Genomic DNA, 23,299 nt, shown 5'->3' with positions numbered 1-23,299 from the left:
GCAAATGAGGGTAAGAATATTATGGTGTGGCACCGTTTTTCAGGACAAGTTATGGCTCTAATTTATATCATAAAATATAATATGACTACAATGAAATACAAATGCATTTTAAACGATGTTATGCATCTATATGATGCTGGTTTAAAAATTCAATCCAATGAGGTATGTGTTTTTAAGTGGCCTGCCCAATCGCCAGATCAAGATCCCATAGAAAACCAATGAGAAATTATAGATTGTAAAATACCCACTCAATGGAACCTACTATAGAATAGTGTCTAAAACAACCGGAAAGTATGAAAATAAATAAAATACAGAGTTATATTAGATTTTAAAACATTTTAGTAATAAAAGGCATTTAATAGGTCCTATGCTCCTTATATGATCAACGGTAACATATATAATAGGTCAGTTCACCTCTATTGGATTATTTGGCGGCAATCTGGAAATATAAAAAACAAACATTTATTAATATATGTATAACTGCCAAAAATATAGATTACATAAAAATGTTAAGTGTAGATGGCATTTGTTTGTCTTTGAACATTTATTTCACAATAAATGTTAGCCCCTGTCTATACTTGACAAATATTTATCATAACAATTATGACGTTTTTTGAAAAGACAAAGTTCCCTGACCCTATACTAATAAATGGGGGCTATAACTGATAATTTTTTAGCTTGATAACCATTTTGACGTTTATCTTTACAAAAATTTATCAGGTTTAGATATAGCATAACAATTAATGGCGTTTGTTACTTTTTATATATGTCAATAATCGCTAGAATTGCCACTAAACATTGCTAAAACATTTTCTTCCACTTATTATATTTTCAAAATCGCTAAATTAGCATCACCATAGACAGACGGCTTTGCATTTTCCGACAGTGTTTTGATAATTTTTTTCTGTTTTATTAAACAAAATTATTTCTTTACACAACCTTAACAACATTTCAAGGAAATCCAAAGGCCGCAAACAAATTACCACCAGAAAATAATTATTATAAAAATACTAATTGAAAATAGTAGTTGCTGGAAAATGGTAAATATTGGAAGAAGCAACAAATATTTTGCAAAACTAGACGGCTTGCTTTTTTCTCTACCGTTGACAAAAATTTGCAATTTTATAAAAAAAAAATATTTTTTATTACTTTCTCGTAGGGCCCTAGATCACGCAGTCGCTCCGTAACACCACGTCGTTCTTATTCCCGCTCACCTTATAGACGCAGTGGACGCCGGTAAGTTGTAACAATAGATGCTTGAGTCAGCTGTTGACTATTGTTTATACAATTTTTAGAAAATCTTATATTCGCTATAAATACGATTCAAGCAGTAGTTCCAATTCTAGACACCCACCATCACCGCCTCCTTCAACAGCCGGAAGACATAAGGGCCGCTATTGTAGTGAAAGTCGTAGTAATTCAAGGTAAGTTTTTTTTGTCGTTTCATTTCGTCTCATATTTTGAGGTTAGAAAATATTTCAAAAAAAATATTTTTGTTTTAAAAAACTTTTTTATAATTTTATACAAAATTGTTAACATGGATTTTGAATTGTCCAGCTTAAAAAAAATAATGTAAATTGAGGTTAGGAAGCTTATATTTCAAAAATATTATGTTTATTCTAATTATTTTGTTACGGTGCTGGCCAGATTTACAGGATTCAGTCAGAAAAACAACAAAATATATTAAAATTTTGAGTAGATTTACAATATCTGTAAATATATATAGTACTGGAACAGAGAATGTAATAGGATTTGCTACATAAACTTAACTTTTCTTATCAACTCAATAAACCAAAGTTTCGTTTTGTTAATTTATCTAAATTGGGAAAACTTTTGGACAAGATTGACAACCATTAAGCAACCGTTACCGACTCAGCTCAACTCAAAAAAAAAAAAAATTTCGTGCAAGATTGTAATGTGACTACCATTAAGCCACTATTCAGAATGAAATTACAGTAAAATACCGTTACCGAAGTAACATCAACGGTAATAATACAATTCAGCGTTACAGTTACCATTTAACTGGTTCGAATCGGTTGCCAACCTTGCTTTTAGGAAATACAAATTATTAGTAACAAATACAAGTGTATTCAAGTTAATTTTATACCTCAAGCTTGAATAAACTAGTTTTAAGCAAACAACCTGCTGACCTAAAGAATAAATTAAGTTTGGCTTATTTTTATATTTACTTTAAATTTTTCTAGGATCTCAATCAAGTCTGAAAATATATCAAACCAATTCAAAACCAAAAAGCGTAAAATTTTGAAATCATGGAAATTTGAATTTATAATTAAGATTAATTTTTACAACTTTTCAAAGCAATTAAAATCAAAAACTTTAAACTAATATTGCAAATTCAATGAAATAAAACAGGGTTACATATTAGCAAATCGAACTATGCAAAATCAATTAAATTTTTGAAAACTGATTCAAAATAAAGTAAATTTTTGAAATAAAATTGAACAATTAAAATTATTATTTTTTCGTTAAATAATTTTATTTAAATTGTATTTTGTTGTTTTTTTACTAACAGATCCCGATCATCTAGTTATAAAAAACGCCACAGCAGTCGTAGACATTATACAAGAACTCGTTCAAGATCTAAATCACGATCACGTTCTCGCAATTCGTATGATAAAAATAATCGCAACAATAGAGTAAGTAAATTCATACAAATTTTAATTTAATTTGATTTATTTTATATTTTTCTTGATTTTCAGGAAAAACCTTTACCTTGCCGCTGTATTGGGGTATTTGGTTTGAATGTCAATACCACTCAACTTAAAATTAGAGAAATATTTGGGAAATATGGTCCTATAGAACGTATACAAGTGGTTATAGATGCTCAGGTAAGTCACCATGAGTGGTAATAGTATTATATATAAGTTCTAGATAGCAGAGTCGATATAGCCATGTCCGTCTGTCTGTTTAAATCAACTTTCCAAAGCCCACAAATAACTTACAAACATGATTAATAAATCAGGTACAGTCCTGCTTCGATTGCTATATATTTATATATTTAAATTCGGTAAAATCGGCTCACAAGTCGATTTTTTTTTACCTATTTGTGATCTGTGATAATCAGTAACATAGACAATCTGAATATCTAATGAAAGATATTACGAAGCCCTTAGAAATTTGGATCGACAATGTGACAAAATCGGAAAAATATTTTTTCAACAAAAATATTTTTTATTGAAAAATTATTTTATTTTTTAAAAATTATTAAAAAAAACATTTTTGTTTTCACAAAAAAAAAATAAAATTACCAAAAAAAATTTTTTCACAAAATTTTTTTTTTTTTAAATTTTATTTTTTTCAGTTATTTTAATGTATACATTGATGAAGGGCATCCGAATATAGCTCTATTACTTGCTTTTTTGTACTTTTGACAAGCTATAGTTTACATTAGAAAGGTTTCAATGTGATTCCCTAAAAATAAGTTATACTACCCCGTTAACACATTTAATTTGAAGTTTAATGAATTTAAGTGTCTTTTGAAGGGGTTATAATAAATTGTTTCATAAACAGCAATAATTAGAGTTTTGATTTAAGAGTATTTTAAACAAAACCAAAGGCTTGTTGTTACAATTAAATTATTTTTTAAATATCTACATACCCCTTTTATTCGACACATTTAATTTGAAGTTTAATGAATTTAAGTGTCTTTTAAAGGGGTTATATTAAATTGTTTCATAAACAGCAATTAATAGAGTTTTGATTTAAGAGTATTTTAAACAAAACCAAAGGCTTGTTGTTATAATTAAATTTTTCTTTAAATATCTACATACCCCTTTTATTCAACACGTTTAATTAGAAGTTTAATGCATTTATGTGTCTTTTAAAGGGGTCATATTAAATTGTTTCATAAACAGCAATGATATGAGTTTTGATTTAAGAGTATTTTATACAAAACCAAAGGCTTGTTGTTACAATTATTTAATTATATTTTATATAGTTACAAATATTTCATAATTCAATTCCTTAATTTAAATCCCTCTATTTTTCTCTCTATATGTAGACTGGACGTTCTCGTGGTTTTTGTTTTATTTATTATGATAAGTTAGATGATGCTAAAGCTGCCTGTGATAATTGTTGTGGCATGGAAATTGATGGCAGACGCATACGGGTTGCCTATTCCATAACCGAAAGACCTCATACACCCACACCTGGGGTATATATGGGTCGACCAGCCAGGTAATATTGTTTTTATAGATTTTTGCTAAATAGAATTTCTTTTAAAATATGGTTCCTTGGTTTATTGTAGTGAATTACGTGATAGATATCGTGCTGAAAAGTATCATCAGAGTCAGCGGCATCGTTATGAGCGAAGTCGTAGTCGTTCCTATTCACCGCCACCACGTAAGTAAATTGTATTTAACAAATAGTTATAACTATTTGCAATTAGAACAAAATTAAATTTTGTAGCAATATTTAAATAAATATGTAATCACATTTTGTAAACTTAAATTCTGTTCAGATTTATGATCAGTTCAAGTAGTGTGATTATTAAACCTAGTTTAACTGCAAATTTTAAAAACATATATACTCCAACACTAACTACATTGGAATGTGAAAACGAAGAGAGAGAAAATATCCTCTCGTGAGTTTCCTTTCTGATTAATTCTTACATAACATTACCACATTGTGCTCTGCTTACTCTAAAGAAATTAGTTCTAGTTTAAACTAGGTTTAACTAATAAATGAATAAATATACCTTGTAAAATCTAGACAATGCATGATTTAAGTTGCATATAACTTTTATCTTTTCAGGTCGTTATCGTTACCGATACCATTAATATTTAGATAATTTAATATGAGTCATATTCTGTTTTTTTTTTTATTCTACTTCCTATTGAATTCATATTATCTTTATATTATTTTTGTTTTAATGGCATATGAGCCTGTGTGTTTAATATATGTTTTAGTTTTGTAATTGGAGTTGAATTTAGGAGTTTTTGTTTCTGAATTCCTGAATATTTCAGTCATATGTGAATTTATGTTAAATATAAATTATATATACATATATATGTAAGTACTTGTGTGCAAGTTTAGTAGTAGTAATAATTTATTAAATTTAAAACAAGAAACAATTATTTTCAAACCAAAAAAAAAAAGAAACTACTAAATTCCTAAGAAACATTTTAAAGAAAATAATTGTTTCATTAAACAAAAACTTAACATTATAATAATGTCTGTGTAATTATTAATAAATCAACTAGTTGTAATTTTTATATTTATTTAATTCTCATCATATATGTAGACAAAAACAAAAAAATAAAGACTTGAAAACTGTGAATTTATATCAATAATAATACATATTACTTAAACATATAATTTATGAGGATGTAGCACTTGGACCTGCAGCTGCACCCTGAGATTTTTGCTGGGTTTGTCGGCTAGTTTTATAGGCAATTTCTAAAGTACTTTGTATCACTTGCATATCCGACTCTATACTTCTGGCCCAATTCTCCACATCACCCAGTTCCTTTAGAGCACTACTAAAATTGTCAATTAATTGCAGCCACTGTTGGGTTTGTTTGGCAAAATTTGTGGCTCCCACATGCAATTGTTTGGCCTCGGCATCTAAACGTTTCTGATTTAAATAAGCTTGGGCAACACTAAAAACACTTTACCATAAGAAGGAAATACATTAAATCTAATTCATAGAATACCTTACCCCACATTTAAGTGTTCCACCAAAGCTTTGGTCAATTCATTGGATGCTTCTATGGCCTCTTTACGTTTGACTTCTGTATTTTAGATAGATACGATTAAAATCAATATGAAAAAAATATTTTAAGAAAAACAACAAACCTTGTTCCTGTTTACGTTTCACTTGTTTAGCCTGATGTTCTTTTACCATGGAGCTTAACATTTTGTTTGGTTTTTATTAGTTTTATTATTAAGTTTTTGGTAAACAAAAGATGTTTTTTTAGTGAAAAAATGGAGTTTTGTAAATAAATCACCCCAGCTGTTATAACTCACACATGCATACACACATATTAATGAGTGCTGTATAATTGTTGACATATAGATGGCGCTAGTAACATAAATGTTACCAGATTTATGTCATGTAAATAGAAAAAATTATACTTCAACTTAAACCATTCAAAATAAAAATTCTCAAAAATACGTAAATTTATTCAAATATTGTACAAATTCATTAAACATTCAATTATTGGCATATTCTCGGTATTTATAAATTTGTTTACTTTTTCCGGAATTCCTCCCATCAAAGATTTTATAGTTGCTTCCGTTAACTTTTTCGACGAGGCTGCCCAATTAAGCTTACAATCGGAAATGACCTGTGATACCTTTTATGTATTTCTTTTTTACAAGAGCCCAATCAATACCTTTCCACAGGCCGAAGTTCTGGACATTTGGATATTGGCATATGCTCGGTATTTATAAATGTATCCACTTTATCCGGAAATCCTCCAATTAATGATTTTTTAGTTGCATCCGTTAACTTTTTCGACGAGGTTGCCCACTTAAGCTTAAAATCGGACATGGTCTTGGGTGGATTAGCCTCTCGTGATACTAAATTGACATGAATGTGTGAATAACAATCAAGATCCTTTTTACCATAGTGGCACTCTGTGCTGTTTTAAGAAAGGTAAATGTCGTTTTTGTAGACACTTCGTAATATATACTTCTGTGTCTATCGTGCCTCATGTCACAAATGATTGGCTTCTTTTGCCACAACTACAAATGGCATTCCCCACAAGAAACTGATTCGGGAATTTTGTTTATTTTTTGTACGGTATTGTTCTTGAACATTACCTCGTCCATCAGCCACATACAAATCTTGACCCGGAAGTTGTGAAAAGTCTGCCAGTACATAAGTTTATAGGTGTATTTTTATATCCTTCACCATGGCAAGGGTATATGTATATAAGTTTGTCATTCCGTTTGTAATTTCTACATTTTGCATTTGCGACCCCACAAAGTATATATATTCTGGATCGTTATAGATAGCGAAGTCGACTTGTCCGTCTGTATGTTGAAATCAACTTTTCGTACCCCCCAAATAACTTACATACATGATTCATACATCAATATTTCGGGAATTCTCCCGGCTCGGTTGCTATTTAAAATCGAGACAACCTGTAATTTAAATAAATTACAACATTTTTTTGTTTTTGTTAACTTTTAATATTTATTTTTTTTTATATATTTCCAAAAAATCATATACATATTTAAGTTTTGTATAACATTTGTTTTATGATTAATGATGAATTTTTGTATTTAGATTTTGTTTATTTTTTGTGTTTTTTTTTTTAATAAAATTTTTATAAAATATTTAATTTTTTCAGTTTTTATATAATTTTAATAAATTATTTTATTATTGCCAATGTAAATTCATAAAAATTGTAATTTTGTTTGTAGATTATTTAGTTACAGTATAATAATTATTCGAAGACAAAAAAAATTAATAATACTTATCACAATAAGATTATTATTTTTAATAATTTTTAAAAATTAGACGCTATTAGAAATATTTAGATATAATTGGGAAACAAAATTTACTATAAACACCAATAACTTGAAACAAAAAGGTTTGTTTTTGTAAAAATTTAGATAAAAGTTTATAAAAATAATAATTTATCAAATTTTTTTTAAGATGTAACGGTTAAATAGTTTTGAAATTTTAGAGAGATAGACAGGAATTGTACAACAGAAATATGTATAATAAAGCTGAATCATTTTTTTTTAAATTTTTAATTGAAATTTTAGAATTTCAATAAAATAGTGATAAATTTATCTAAGAATTTCAATTTAAAATCGTATAGATTTGAAGTGAAATTGAGAAATAGAGAAAATGTTAAAAAATTTAAAAACGAAAATATGCTCAAAAGTATACGGAAATACATACATATGTTTAAAATTATTAACTTAAATTTGAAAATTTTTTAATGTCAAATTTAGTAAACCATCAAAATATATGTTTTTTTTTTACAAAAAATATTATAGAATAGAGACGCTTTATTACAATAGATACGATCAATACAGATAGAAGGTATTCATTTGAAACGGAATATTATTTGTTTATTATGTATATTAATATATTTACTATAATTAAGTCAATTTTTCTTACAAAACAATACACAATCATATGGACTTCCCGGACTTGACAGTTAAGAGTTTAAACTAATGTTATTAATAAGAATGTATGTAGAGTTAATAATTGATTTAATATGGTTTGTTTCTTATATTGCTTTTATATAGATTTTTATTTATAATTCTTGTTTAGCAGGTATTGTATGTAACAATTATTGCTTATACATTATTATTAAACTATTTTTTTTTTATTGATTTTTAAAAATTTTACTAATTTTTTGTTTGTTTGTTGTTCTTTATTAGTAATAATGTATGTTTGTGCTATTATTGTTAATTTGCTACTTGTGCTATATTAAAAAGGATACAGTCGGGCATAGGTCTAAAACTATATATTCAGAAATGTCACAGAAATTAAATTCTTACGAAAGTAAAAAAAAATACACTTTCAAATAAAAAAGTGAAAGTAACAAAAATAAAAATGTGTAAATAAAAGAATTTTAAAATATTGTATGCATACTTTTAGGCGTGACAAATAAATATTTATTTCAAAAGCTTTGTTTTAACAAATTTTAAGTTGCGCCTTAAGGTATGTGAAGTTTTTTATGGTTTCTTTTTACTGGAGAATACTATTGATATAACGTTATGCTACGTTTTTACGAAAACTGATGAAGCAAAACGTTACGAATTGGAACATACGATTATTTTCACTTTCGTAAAATTTCTGTGATAGACCTGAGTATGTTTGTATATAAAATAAAAAAAAAAAATAATTGAACTAAATTTTTATTTAAAGTTAATAAAATACTTGTATACATGTAAAAAAAAATAATAATGATTTCACATTTAAATGTTTAATTTTTAAAAAGTCCTGCTTTAAAAAATGTCCAATTGTGAATAAAAATTCCACGGGAGTTTTCCCCTTTTCTCATTTTCCTATTCAAATTCAATGGGAATAAATTCCCAGGGAACAAACTCCCGCGGAATTTTTTATTCATAATTGGGCTGGTTATGTTTTAAATTTGAAAGATAAAACGATAAGTTTCTAAAGCGGGATATAAATATGCCATGCAGAAAGTGGAAAAAAAAATACAAAACTCGGTATTTGTACTTTAATATTAAAGTTGTTTAATTTTTAACATGTTTTACTAAACAAAAACGGTTTGGAATTTCATTGTGACCTCTTCAAATTAGTTTCTAAGTGCTATTAATACGGAGCTGCTCCACTTTTGTTATTAAAAAAAACTTCCGGGTCAAGATTTTTATGTGGCTGATGGACGAAGTAATGTTCAAGTACAAAAAAACAAACAAAATTCCCCAGGAACTTTGGCTTGTGGAAAGGTAGGCTCTTGTAAAAAAAACAATTAAAGAATACAGGAAAGGTATCCCAATTTCAAATAAACGCGATTAGGAATAGAATTTGTGAAGTGTTCTAGTGTTCTTAGCCATAATTCCCGTCAATCATTCAAAATTGTAATTTTCAGCTCATTTACCGAATTATACAAATGGTTTTTAAAATAATCTTGCTGCTATAGTCTCCATATATTTTTATTTTATTTATTTTCAACAACCTAGCCTTATCTGGCAAACGTGCCGGCGATTCCATAAAAGACAAATCTGGTTTTAGTTTATTTGGGAACATAGAGTGTTGCTAATAAAAAAAAACAATTTTTAATCGTGAAGTTCTTCCAAAATGATTTTAGAGCACTCCTGGAACTCCATTATGGTTCCAATTGAGATCAACGCAACCCAAACCATTGGGAAACGTAAATTCTCTATGAATATTTTATTTTGAACTTAACATTCGAGATCTTTTAAATAATTTGGCACCACACAAAACGAACGACAATTTTTCGAATCTACAATTGATGTTCGAAAAATCCTCCAATCTGTCATTTTTCAAATTTAGATAAATCTTGTGTCTCAAATTGAATTTTTACAATAAAAGTTTGACAAAAATAACAATTATCTAGCATTTTTTGGAGATTTACTAGCACATTTTTAATATTTCGTTTATACATTTTTGGATAAACAAAACGAAAAGTAGGTGGGTGACCTTATCATTTTGACACGCGCTCTATAAATCATAATTTGGGTACATATTTTGGTTAAGTGGACGAGTTATTTTCGGTCTCCGGTTTTATAAAGAATATTTATACTTTAAAGAATCAATAACTAATGTGAAATCATTTTAAAAACACAAAAAAGTAAGAATATATATTAGGTATATATTTATAATTAGTTAATATTAGTTACGATTATATTTATTTAATTATTTATATATAAAATACACAACTATATGTTAATAAAGGCATTGATGTTTAAATTATTTTTATTATACTCGTATTATACGTAATAGAGACAAGGATTAAAGTCTTTTTATTTAACAATTATTTCCAAAATAAAAACAAAAAAAAAATATTTTACTTTACATGATGTTACAAAAATTACAACACAACATTTAAATTTTGTTTAAGAGGATTTTAGTCATAGAGAATTCTACATAAAGAAAACAAACAATATGTCTGATACAACAACAAAATACATTTACTTACATACATATGTACATGGATTTTGTTGTTGCGAGATTTAGGTTTTTGACAATTACATCTCTTCTCTATGTTACTGTATGATTTTAGTATTTTTATATTATTTTCTTTTGTGATTTTTTTCATACTAATTAAATATTCATCTATGATTTGTAGTTTAGTTTGGTAACAAGAATATTTATTTTAATATTGTATATTTTCTTATTATTAACTTATTATTGTGTATGTTGATGGCCTATGCCGGCGGCTCCATAAAGAAAACTAGACTGACGTATTACTGAGACAGTAGCAGCGGCTACACCGGCTTGTGGTGGTGGCGGAGCAGGTGCTCTATGCTTTTTAAAGGGTTGATAGCCGGTGGGTTGTAATGATTTTGGTGTTGTTGCTGTTGTAGTTGTTGTTGTGGCGTTTGTGGTTGTTGCTGTTGTAGTATTTGTATTTAAATTGTTATTATCGATTGTAGTAACATTGTTATTATTATTGTTGTTATTATTACTGGTAGCTGTTGTTGTAACTGGAACAAATATTTATGTGGTATTATGATTGTTGTATTAAATGAATGAGAGTTTTAAAAGTTTTCAATTGATATTAACAAAGAAATACAAAGTTGCAAAGGATTTTATGTTCGACTGAAGAATTGCTTGATTATATTTTTTTTCCTAATAATTAGACTAATACAAACTAGTAAGAGAGCTATATTCGGCTGTGCCGAATCTTAGATACCCTTCCCCAAATTATATTTAAAAATAAATTTTTTTAAATATTTTTAGGTAAAAAAAATTAAAATTTTTGACCTATATCTGGATTACTAAGTCATTAATATAGACAATATGGATATCTAATGATAGATATTTAAAGACCTTTGCGGTGACGTATATAAGACCATAGTAAGTTGGATCTACAATGGGTCCAAATCGGAAAAAATAATTTTGAACCCGATTTTTCTTTCACCAAAAAAAAAAATTAAAAAACAAATTTTTTTTTTAAATTTAAAAAAGAAAAATTTCTAAATTTTGAAAAATTTAAAATAACAATTCGAAAAAATTTTGTTTACCTAAAAATATTAGAAATTTGTATTTTGAAGTATAATTTGGTGAAGGGTATATAAGATTAGGCATAGCCTAATTAAATCTTTTCACATTTTTTTATTTTACTACGACAGGGGTAGCGAAGCGCATCGGGTTCTGTAATATAAATCCTTATACAGCCCAATTATGAATAAAAATTCCCCGGGAGTTTTTCCCCTTTGCTCATTTTTCCTATTCAAATTCAATGGAAAAAAACTCCCGCGGAATTTTTTATTCATAATTGGGCTGATAGTGTCATATTTTATGACTTGCATATTTTGCTGTAACTGCATACATTTCGCCCTACAACGAACTTTCCGGAAAATTTCGTTTTCTTTTTGTTTCTAAACTTTTCCTTGAATGTAAGCAATCTAAACTTTTACCTGCTAGCAGTGATAAATCCGCCAGAGTATTTATTTTAATAATACTTGATTTATGTTTTTCCAATATGGAACTTTATGGTATTTGTAATATGGACAATTCGCACTAAATAGTCAGAGCACCAGGATAATCGGGCAACTTTTCTACCAGAACTATTCCTATTTCAGTGTACTTTCCTTAGCATTATATCAATGTGAAACTTTCTTCCAAAACCAGGGTTTCTATCAATGGTTAAGTGCTTCTCTGACTGATTAATAATAATTATTAATAATAACTATAGGTTTTAATTCTGAAAATTCTCTGTTAAAAATGTAACCAAAATAATTTGTATGGTTAAATTTGAATAAATGCTAGTTGTAGCATCTAGATATATCAATTGGTTTAAACTAGTACTGTGACTTATCCAATTGGCTTCTTAATTTAACAAAACTTCAGTCGAACACTTTTTTTTAAATAACAAATAAAAAATAATTGAAATGCAATCGTACATGTGGACTATTACAACCGAAAAAGAAATAAATAAGAACAATCATTAAACGAACATAAAATGAAATAGTTTTGTTTTTTATTTTTAAAATGATTAAATGTGAATAAAATTTTATTAAACATTTTTGTTGTTGTTGTTGATTTTATGCACATACAATTTGTATAGATATAGATAGAGTAGATATACTAAAACAGAAATGTGTGTGTTTATGCTTTATTTAATATATATTTTATTTATTTATATAAAATAATTAAAACATTTCTTTTTTTTATTATTATTTTAAAAACAATAATATACATACATAAAATGTAATAAAAATTATAATAATAATAATGATAATAAGCATGCTAATAAGTGTAAATATGTATGTAGAGTGTATGTGTGTATATTATATAGATGTGTTTTAATTTTATTTTATTATTATTATTTAAGGCATACTTTAAGGAGTTGCTAATTAAAATAGTAAATAATAAGTAAGGACTACTATCTTTTGAGGTTATGTTTTTTTTTCTTTACTCTTTCTATATTTTTTAACAAATGACATTTTAGTTTAAACAAAATAATAGTTTTTTATAAAAACCTAAACAAAAAAAGTAATAAAATTGCAATAAAGCTATAATTCATAATAATTTCATAAAAAACTTTAAATTTCTTTTCTTTTTTTTAGTTAATGCTTAACAGGTGTAAAAATATGGTTTAAAATTTCTTTCAATAATAATAAAATTTTAATTTAATAATAATATTAAATGATTAGATAACATTAAAAAATATAATTAAAATATAATAAAAAAAAAACTTCATTTACAAAATATTACAGTTTGTTTTTTTTTTATTTTTTGATAAACGAAATAATAATGAAAATAATACATATTTATGTTTTTTATTGTGGTTATTTAACTATATAAAAAAGACTTCAGTTGTGTAATTTCGCTTTTATTTTAATAAATGTATGTATGTTTTTTTTTATCTCACGTGCATTATTGTTTCTGCTATAAAAATAATGTTTGTTTTTCTTTTAAAATGATAAAAACAAGATTTTAAAACTTAAATTTTACTTAATTTTACAGAAAGAAAAAAATAATAAAATAATAATGTTTCAAAGAAAAAAATTAACAGCATTCCATTATAAAAATTCCTCTTTTTTTGAATTAGTGGCCAGAGGATTCATTTATTGTATGTAGTTTTTAATATTTACATACCATTTGCTGTTTTGACTGTTCGACTAGGATACACTTTTTGAATATTTACAAATGGTGGTGGCTTGGGAAATTCGGTAACATTGTGAAAATGTTTACCGTATTTTGTTTCCAAATCAATGACTAAACGACTAACTGCATTGGCATTATTGCTATTACCAAATGTGGGCGCTGCTGTAACACCAGTGGGTGGAGTGCCCGGAGCACTGCCACGCATAGACGAGTAACGTTGTGGTGGCACTGGTGGGGCACCAGTTGTCTGAAAGAAATAATAAAAGTTATTGTTAGTTAGTTTTGATTAATTTAAGAAAGAAGATTTTAAAATTTATATAAAATTGCAATGTTTACAAAATATATCTAAAAATCTATAAAGAAGCTAGAATCTGAGTGTATAAAGACCTACCTGAAGCTAAAATCTGAATGTATAAATACCTACGATTGAAGCTAAAATCTGAATGTATAAAGACTTACCTGAAGCTAAAATCTGACTGTATAAAGAACTACGATTATACAGTCAGACTGTATAAAGTCCTACGATTGAAGCTAGAATCAGACTGTATAAAGACCTACGATTGAAGCTAGAATCTGATTGTATAAAGACCTAGGATTGATACTAGAATCTGACTGTATAAAGACCTACGATTGAAGCTAGAATCTGACTTTATAAAGACCTAGGATTGAAGCTAGAATCTGACTGTATAAAGACCTACGACTGAAGCTAGAATCTGACTGTATAAAGACCTACGATTGAAGCTAGAATCTGACTGTATAAAGACCTACAACTGAAGCTAGAATCTGAAAATATAAAGACATACGATTGAATCCAGAATTTGTCTATATAAACCCCTACGATTGAAGATAGAATCTGATTGTGTGAAGACATACGAATGAAGCTAAAATCTGTCTGTATAAAGAACTATGATTGAAGCTAGTTTTATAGCGAAAATCGACGTTTTTGAAAATTTAAATTTTTATTGAAAAATCGAATTTCTTAGAAAATCAATTTTTAATGAAAATTTAAATTTTTAGTAAAAAATTTATGTGAAAATTGAATTTTTAGTGAAAAATTCAATTTTGAAAATTTAAATTTTTAGTGAAAAATTAAATTTTTGATAAAAATTCGAAGCTAAAATCTGTCTGCATAAAGAACTACGATTGAAGATAGTTTTATAGTGAAATCGACTTTTTAGTAAATTTAAATTTTTATTGAAAATCAATTTTTAGTGAAAATTTAAATTTTTAGTAAAAAAATCAAATTTTTAGTAAAAAATCAAATTTTTAGTAAAAAATCAAATTTTATGTGAAAAATTGAATTTTTAGCGAAAATTCAAATTTTTTATGAAAATTTAAATTTTTAGTGAAAATTAAAATTTTTAGTGAAAATTAAAATTTTTCACACAAAGTTCGATTTTTTGGAACATTCAAATTTTTAGTGAAAATTTTGAATTTTTTATAATTTTTAATGGCAAAGTTAAATTTATTAAAAAAATATCGATTTTAGTTTTCGAATTTTTTTATTTGTAAAACGAATTTTTAGTGAACAAAATTATTCTAGCATGCACGAGATTTTTGAAATCAAAGGTCACAAAAATCGATTTTTTCCATTTATCTTGGTTATTATGGGTTCCATTTGTTTTGGAATATTTACCAAATTTATACAGAGTAAACGTTTCAAACATTTTCTTAAATATAATTTTTGGATTACGTTCTCATTAAAATGTTTGTCACTTTTGACCTGTAATATCTATCATAAAGGATTCGTGATTAATAATGACATTTAACAACAGATGTGGAACATTAAAACTAATTTTAATTTTTAATAAATTTTCCATCTAATTTCTTTAGCACTTTATACATTAAGACAATTTCAAATCCTTTAATTAGTATTAAACAAATTTCACATCTTTTCTCTAGCACTTTATAATTTAAGAGGATTTCAAAAAAATCCTTTAATGTGTAATAAACACACAAATTCACACCTTAATTTTAAAGGTTAAGTAAATAGTACATTGTCAAATATTTACCCTAGTTTTATAATTCATCATGATTGAATCTTCGGGGCACCAAAAGCAAAACAAATTTTAGTTAAATCCTTAAAGTAGCCTTAAACTTTGTAGTTTTCTTATAAAATTCCTTTTAAATTGAGCACTGCTTTTCTTTACTTTTATTATATTATTGTTTATTATTGGCAATTTCACACCGTTGTTTTATTTTATTTATAAAAAACTGTCACCATCAATGTACGTACAAACTCATTGTATATTTATATTACTGTAACGATTTTTCCCTAATAATTGCCATTTGTCTATAACTTTATATGTTCATGTATGAATGTATGTATGTCTATTGGGCGTAAATGAGCTGGGCTGTGTGTGTCTATATGAATACTATACGATTGTCTTGCAATCGAAAACGACACTGAGTCTGCCACAGTAGAATTTTCTTTTAATGCAAATGGAAAATGTAGTACATAAAAGAAAGCAACAACTTTTGTTTTTCTTTATTTTCATTGTGTTTTTCTCCATACACTTCTACTAGCACAAACAACACAATACATAATCGAAAAATGTCAACAACAACACCCATACATACCCACAGTCACCATGTGATGATGGTGCAGCAGTGTGGCGAAATAAAGAAAAACAAAACAAACAAACAATAACAATAAAGTTTAGTATGAAAGCACAACATCAAAATCCTTATGATTTAGTTATTGTTAAGTTTGTTTTGATTTTGCTATACATACTACTACACTGGATTGTGCGAGAGAAAAGGTAATGGTAGGAAAAGGAAATAATACAGTTAACAGTAAAAGAGAGCATGAGATGATAAACAAGCCAATTGCCGTGTTACCATTAAACAAAAAAGAAAAATCAATAATACTGACGTACATAGCTGCCAGATTTTATTTATTTAACGGTAATTTGATGATATTTTGTTTAAGGTAGGTAAAGTGGCCACTGCATCAAGACCATGATAACATCGAAAATACTTTCTTTCATATAACATGTGGATTTATAAAGCATTTATGACATTTTCTTTTACCCTTTCCGTGTGTAATTCCTACAATGTTCATTTGCGACCCTTTAAAGTATATTTATTCTAAATCCTTACATATAGCGATCTCGATTTATCAATGTCTGTCTAACCGTGTTTTGGTATAAATTCGTTTTCCGGTTCTTATTTTTATATTGAATCATAAAGTAAGCAGGAAATGGTTTCCAGATTTTTCCAAATTTTGGCGATTAACGAATTTATTAAGGTGTAAATGTTCTAAGTAATATGAATAGATTTTATCTGAGTAAACGCTGTTCTTACTAGAATATAGCAGATATAATTAAAACTAATTTTGGTAAAATAAAAAAAATCGACTGATAAATGTCCAAGATATAGGTAAAAACCTATGACATAAAGTTTACCTAAAGTTCAATTGTGCGTACTAAAATTATTAAATATTTTCAACAAAAAAGTTGGCCAAACAATCGAAGGTCTGCCGTCAAACTGATTCCAATGTTAATAAACAGTAATGTGAGAACTTGTCCGTTGATAGAAAACCTGGTTCACGTAAAAGGAGTGGTCCACATGATGAGTCTAAATCCAATAAATAGAAAGCATTTTCAAAAGAGCTCCCAACACATCCGGTAGAAAAGCAGTCCGGTTAGCTCAGTACTCGGACTATTTGGTAGGAAAAGTTAAAGCTAATGCAGGTTTAAAACATACAAGGCTCAAAAAGTTCCTGATAGGAACGCTACTAAAAAATTTAGAGGCCAAAGACAGAGCACGCAAATTGAAGTCAAATGTTATAAAAAAAAATATACGTGCTGCATAATGGATGACGAAACGTATGTTCAGGAACATTTTTCGAAGCTTCTGAGTCAATATTTTTATGTTGCTGATGTTCGAGGGAATGTTGTAGAAAAGTTTAGGACCCAAAGGCGGAAAATTTTCTCAAAAAGTTCTTGGCATGGTGAGCAATATATAGTTGCGGCAAAAGAAGCCAAACATTTGTTACAAAGGGCTTTATAAATACCGAAATTTACATCAAGGAATGTTTACAAAAGAGGATGCTTCCATTCATAAGACTTCTTAATGTGTCTACATATTTTTGGCCTGATTTGGCATTCTGTCACTGTATCTCACTCCTTAATAAATTATATTATTTCATATTTCTCTTAATTTCCCTTAATAGTTGTTAAAATCATAAGATAAAAGTTGATAATTTCGCAGCTGACTGACAAAAGAACGAATTTGGCCCAAAAACGCAAAATTGGCAACGCTGTACACAAAATATGTATGTATGTATATTGTCAAATTTACAGTTACCGCATGAAATACATATACATAAATATTGTATGTATTCAATAAATGTACAATCAATTCGTAATATTTATTTATACCTTTTTGCTGTACATATCAACACATAATACCCCCAAAAATCAATTACTTATACGTTAGGGGTGGCTAGTTATTTACGTCAAAATAACAGGTTATATTTAGAAATATACATACAAACACACATACATACATGTATAGTAAAAAATACGTCTGAATGCCTAACCATAGGCAACATAAAATTTTGTTACACAGACACATTTTTTTGTGTATATGAATATGGATATAGAACTCAGTCATGAATGAATTCTAAGACAATTTGGCGCCATACATAGTTGTTTTTTGCCTTATTTAATTTACAGTATGTAGTATACATACATATGTTTTACATACACAAAAAGCAACAATTTAAACACAAGTTTAGGCAAGAAGCAGGCGTGTGGAGGAAAAAAAATTCAAATGTTTGTAAAGAAAATAGAACGTGATGCTGCATTAGATTTTTATTTTATTTTTTCTAGAACAATGACTTTTTGATTAAATTTATAGTTTTTTTCCGGGGATTTAAGGAATTTTATGTTAATAAAAACAAAAAGGAAATGCCTTATCAACTTAGGAAGTTGTAAATTATGTGAATATGTCGATTTTGTATTAAAAAAATGCTGAGTGTATGGAATTTGAATGGAATTTTTTTAAAGGCCTTTGGGATATTCAGGGAATTGAGAAGAGAAAAACAAGTGCAATATTTTATATGAAATAATAGTTTTACTGACATAACTGGCGAAATTTTGGATTATTTGAGTTTGTAAAATTTAGAGATTTTTGATAAGTTGTAATTTTTAGTGTTTTTTTTCCAATTTTAACTTTTTTAATAACTATTTTATGTATGAAAAATTGTATATTTTGGGCCGATAATGGCATAAAATCGGGGAAAATATTGTTTAGCCAGAATTTTTTTTCACCCAAAATTTTTTTCATTAAAATTTTTTCCACCCAAACATTTTTTTCACCAAATTTTTTTTCATAAATTCTTTTTTTAATTTTTTATTTAACCTTAATCTCAAAGTATACTTTGGTGAAGGGTATATAAAAGCCGATTATAGATAGCTCTCTTAATTATTTTAATATTGAAATTTGTTTGTCAAATTCTTTTTCTAGGCCGAATTATCGCATTCGATATTGAGTAAAATTTATCGTAATTATCTTACTTGAGATTATGATGGCATTCGATATCGAGCAAAAAATTGGATTGATTCGTTGTTGGACTCAAAAGATGAGCAGTTCTCTTGGCTCGGAATCCATATGTTGCCAGAAAGATGGGAAAAGGTCATAGTTAACAATGGCCAATACTTTGAATACTTTCAAAAAAACAGTTAAAATTTATAAAAAAAAACTTCCGCATTTTTAAGTCATACACCCCCAATATTTAATTTTTCGATACGATAGCTCATTACGCTCCAGATTTGAAATTAAAATCTCTAAATTGCGTTTTTTCTTTTTCTAAAATTGGAAATTTTGTGTGAAATTTGCATTAACGAGCAGAGTAACAAAGACATTAAGCCAATTGTAGTGAAACAGATTAGAGTCTCTGACGGGAATCGAACCCGCACCCCCGGTATAGGAACATTTTTTTTTTCATAATAAAAATTTTTCACTAAAATTTTTTTAAACAAAAATTTTCAATATTTTATAAATTTTGAGGTTTTATGGTTAGATTTTTTATATAAAACATTATGCTTTTGTCAACTTACATTACTTGCCTGTCTGAGTGGAGGTGGTGGTGCTGGACATGTTCTGTGCGGTGGCAATGGTGGTGCATTAATGGGTCCACCATTTAAGATAATCGGTTTCGGTGATTTATTACTGCTTAATGGACTACTCGTGGTTTTCGTTGTCGTTGAGGGCGGTGGTGGAGGCGGTGGCGTTGAACTTACACCCGAACGAAATTGATCACGCAAAGCTGAAACGCTGTTGGTAGACGAAGAGGTGGAAGGTGGTTGGGTCGACGAGGGCGATGAGGAGACACTAGCCTGTGATATGAGAGCAGTATTAACGGCACTTATAGGTCCAACATTCGAAGAAGAGCCTGAGTTAGAGGAGAGATTTAAATTTGAATTGGAAGTACTGCGTGCAGGTGTAGGGGGTGGTGGTGGCTTAACACTCGGTGGCTTGGGTGGAGCCACTGTGGGGCGGCCTAAATTATGAAAAGAATTAAAGTAGTATTAATATAGAGTTTATTTATTTGAAATAGAAGAAACACTTACCCAGTGGTGGTTGTGGTGCTGTGCGTAAACCGGAATTAATGGCCTCCTGTGATTGGGCGAAAGGTGTGCGCATAGTACCAAAATGTTGTTGGGTTGGAAATACTATACCTCCCGCCTCAACACTAGCACTTATGGGAGGTGATCTGTTTAAACATAAAAATATAGAAAACCAAGTTTTTAATTCATTAGTAATATTAACAATTTATTTTTATTTACATTTAAGGATTATTTAGCCAAAAAATAAAAAGCCTGAATTTAAAACCAATTAGTTTATATTTTTAATTTAAGATAAGATTTTAGATTGAATTTGAATTAAGCTTATAAATTAGGATATATAAATGTTATATTATATCATTATTGTTATCATTATTATTAAATTAGGTTTTGGGTGAATAAAATATGTTTTGTTTAGGTTTGCTTTTTTTTATTTTATTTAGAAGAAGGTGTGATGGTTAAAGCTTTTGATAAAGTAAGCATTTTTAAAGGCGTTATTATATGTATGTGAGAGAAAATGTTTAATAAATTGTAGTTGTTTGTATACCTTGGCGATTTCATACTATGATGACGAGCTACACCGGGTCTTTGACCATTGGCCAAAGCCAACTTTTGCAAACCTGGTGGTTTGGGGGCAAAATTTGGTTTGCCATGATTTGGTTTCAACGTGGGCAATGGCGATTTAGTGGGTGGTGAGGGTGAAGCTGAAGCCGATGGACTAATTGTTGTTGCTGTTGTTGTTATATTATCAACACCATTACTACTATAACTACTATTATTGCCACCACTACTACTACCCGGACCACCACCAAATAATGTTGATCGATTGGGTGCTAAATTACGCAATGATCCACCAGATGCAACCGATGAGGTGACCAATGAGGAGGACGATGACGCTAAACTGTTGTTGCTGTGGCTATTGTTGTTGTTTATAGTGTTTTGGGAAGTTATGGATGTTGTTGATGTTGTTGTATTATTATTATTATTTACAAATACATTATTATTCCCTAAACACAAACTGTTGAAAACGGAAAAAAAATCGAAAGAAAAAGAAATAAAATAAACAAAAATATAAAATATACAAAATAAAAATGTACAAACAAACAAAATTTACACACACAAAAATTAAAGTTTCAATGCCAAATTTTCTTTAAATTAAATTATAATGAAATCATCAATTTAAAAGTTTATTAACACTACTTGCTTGTTACATAATATAATGTATGAATCTGAGCAGATTTTTCAACGGTTATATAAATATTCGTATGACAATCTAGCCTGAATGGCATTTATAGGAAGAAGTACAATGTTGCTAAAATATTATGTCATTCCAGGGTGAATGACATTTAAATGAAGAAGAAGTGTAAATGTTGTTTACAACAAATTTAACTTTTTTTACTACAAAATTTCGTACAGCTATTTATAGAAATCAAATGCAAAATCTAAATTTTCTTTAAAATATACAGTGGGCTAGTAAATACAGTAAATTTGCGGATTTATGTCAACCAGGAATGGAAATTAGTAACAAAAATGTAGATTGCATCAACTTTTCCTTCTCTGCGCCCACCATTTACATTTAAAAAACCGTTTGACGTAAAGCAGTGATGCCCTATATTATTTTCGAACTCTAAAACGCTAAGTGTCATATTACTAAATTTACAAAAGTAACCACAACTTCTATTAGATATTATTTAAAAATACTTTGGATTTACCATAAACTAGTTTATAATATACATTTATTTCAGACTGCAAGCAAATGTCATTGTTTAACAAAACTGTTTTTTTCCATTTATTATATTAATAAAGAAAATTATAATATATAAACGTAAATTGAAATGAAATGAATATTTATAACGAAAGATTATGAAAGTACTGAGATATACAAACATATGAAAATGTGTATATGTATTATATTATTATTTTTATTTAAATAATAATAAATAACCAAAACAAATGATGAATAATTATTTAAAGTACATTAGAAATAATAAGTAAAAAACAACAAAAAAAAAACCTACACTACTTATATTTCTTAGATATACTGTATATAGAAATGTAATGAGAAAGTCTAGATAGAGAGATAGATAAAGAAAAAAATGCCAAAACACATTCAACAAATTAAAATGTACTTACTTTAAATTGGCCGCTTTACTGCGAACACTACCGCCCGTATTGATTTTCTCTATGAATTTATCCGATATTGTGGGTGGCGGCGGTGGTGGTGATTGTTTTGTAGCTGATGCCTCATTATTGGAAAATATAAACGAACGAACATTGGCTGTAGAAGAACCATTGGTTTTATTCTTTTCTATAAGAGAATCGGAAGTACTCTGTAAAAGAAAATTGTTATATAGATTTTAAAAAAAGTTTTTAAAATTTTAAATAAAAATGTTTCCGAGTTATGGGCCTTTGAAGTTGAAATTCTTATTTTAGAAAACTGTGGCGAATCTTATATGTATACCCTTCATCAAATTATACTTTAAAATACAAACAATATTTTTAAGTAAACAAAATTAAATTGTTTTTTTTTAAAAAAAAATCGTAAATTTTTTTAAAAAAAACTTTATGACAAATAGAAAAATTCGGGTTAAAAAATATTTTTCCCGATTTTGACCCCTTATATACATCGTTGCAATGGACTTTGAAATATCTATCATTAGATATCCATATTGTTTTTTCCTTATATCTCAGCCATTTGTGGGCCGATTTTCTTGATATATTGATGTATCAATCATGTCTGTAAATTATTTGGAGGCTACGGAAAGTTGATTTCAACATACAGACGGACATGGCTATATCGACTTCGCTATCTATAACGATCCAGAATATATATACTTTGTAGGGACGGACGCAAATGAAAAATGTAGAAATTACAAACTTATGCTGCAGGGAAAAAATCGAGGTTGTCCCGGTTTTTTCCTTATATCTCAGCCATTGTGGGCCGATTTTCTCGAGCAACCCAGCCTTGAGA

General features: G+C 27.9%; 4 protein-coding genes across 9 annotated transcripts in view; 1 reads left to right on the top strand and 3 right to left on the bottom strand.

Annotated features, from left to right (window-relative positions):
* The first annotated feature begins 897 nt into the window (after positions 1 to 897).
* Positions 898 to 5,315, top strand: tra2 (transformer 2). Its single transcript, XM_065512520.1, has 8 exons — positions 898 to 1,040; positions 1,160 to 1,236; positions 1,347 to 1,424; positions 2,534 to 2,657; positions 2,721 to 2,849; positions 4,022 to 4,197; positions 4,268 to 4,362; positions 4,774 to 5,315. The coding sequence occupies exons 1-8, from the start codon at positions 1,038 to 1,040 to the stop codon at positions 4,797 to 4,799; spliced, it is 708 nt and encodes a 235-aa protein (XP_065368592.1). The 5' UTR covers positions 898 to 1,037; the 3' UTR covers positions 4,800 to 5,315.
* Positions 5,220 to 5,945, bottom strand: Blos1 (biogenesis of lysosome-related organelles complex 1 subunit 1). The gene is made up of 3 exons (XM_065512521.1): positions 5,818 to 5,945; positions 5,681 to 5,753; positions 5,220 to 5,621 (listed from the first exon to the last, which is right to left on the bottom strand). The coding sequence occupies exons 1-3, from the start codon at positions 5,876 to 5,878 to the stop codon at positions 5,339 to 5,341; spliced, it is 417 nt and encodes a 138-aa protein (XP_065368593.1). The 5' UTR covers positions 5,879 to 5,945; the 3' UTR covers positions 5,220 to 5,338.
* Positions 5,946 to 10,646: 4,701 nt separating this feature from the next.
* On the bottom strand, positions 10,647 to 11,137 carry LOC135959869 (TBC1 domain family member 5 homolog B-like; the record flags this gene model as incomplete). Its single annotated transcript, XM_065510974.1, has 1 exon — positions 10,647 to 11,137. A coding segment is annotated over one exon (312 nt), but the record flags the coding sequence as incomplete, so codon positions are not given.
* Positions 11,138 to 12,746: 1,609 nt separating this feature from the next.
* Positions 12,747 to 23,299, bottom strand: part of Vrp1 (Verprolin 1) — a 43,408-nt gene continuing 32,855 nt past the window's right edge. For 5 of the 6 annotated variants that reach the window (XM_065510970.1, XM_065510968.1, XM_065510969.1 and 2 more), the window contains 5 exons: positions 22,462 to 22,658; positions 20,876 to 21,346; positions 20,335 to 20,477; positions 19,822 to 20,264; positions 12,747 to 14,000 (listed from right to left, as the gene is read on the bottom strand). In XM_065510970.1, coding sequence (XP_065367042.1) covers positions 13,737 to 14,000; positions 19,822 to 20,264; positions 20,335 to 20,477; positions 20,876 to 21,346; positions 22,462 to 22,658 — 1,518 coding nt within the window. In that variant the 3' untranslated portion in view covers positions 12,747 to 13,736. The remainder of the gene's footprint in view (positions 14,001 to 19,821; positions 20,265 to 20,334; positions 20,478 to 20,875; positions 21,347 to 22,461; positions 22,659 to 23,299) is intronic. The other variant, XM_065510973.1, reaches the window with a different exon arrangement.

Source organism: Calliphora vicina, chromosome 5 (genome assembly GCF_958450345.1).
Source record: "Calliphora vicina chromosome 5, idCalVici1.1, whole genome shotgun sequence".
Taxonomy (NCBI): Eukaryota; Metazoa; Arthropoda; class Insecta; order Diptera; family Calliphoridae; genus Calliphora; species Calliphora vicina.
This window is presented reverse-complemented; position numbering and strand designations above follow the sequence as displayed.

Coding starts and splice junctions, on each gene's coding strand:
- tra2 (XM_065512520.1), top strand. Junction 2,658..2,720: donor AAAATAATCGCAACAATAGA/GTAAGTAAATTC, acceptor CTTGATTTTCAG/GAAAAACCTTTACCTTGCCG. Junction 2,850..4,021: donor AAGTGGTTATAGATGCTCAG/GTAAGTCACCAT, acceptor CTCTATATGTAG/ACTGGACGTTCTCGTGGTTT.
- Blos1 (XM_065512521.1), bottom strand. CDS start 5,878: ATGTTAAGCTCCATGGTAAAAGAACATCAGGCTAAACAAGTGAAACGT. Junction 5,754..5,817: donor GAAACGTAAACAGGAACAAG/GTTTGTTGTTTT, acceptor TCTAAAATACAG/AAGTCAAACGTAAAGAGGCC. Junction 5,622..5,680: donor GTGGAACACTTAAATGTGGG/GTAAGGTATTCT, acceptor AAGTGTTTTTAG/TGTTGCCCAAGCTTATTTAA.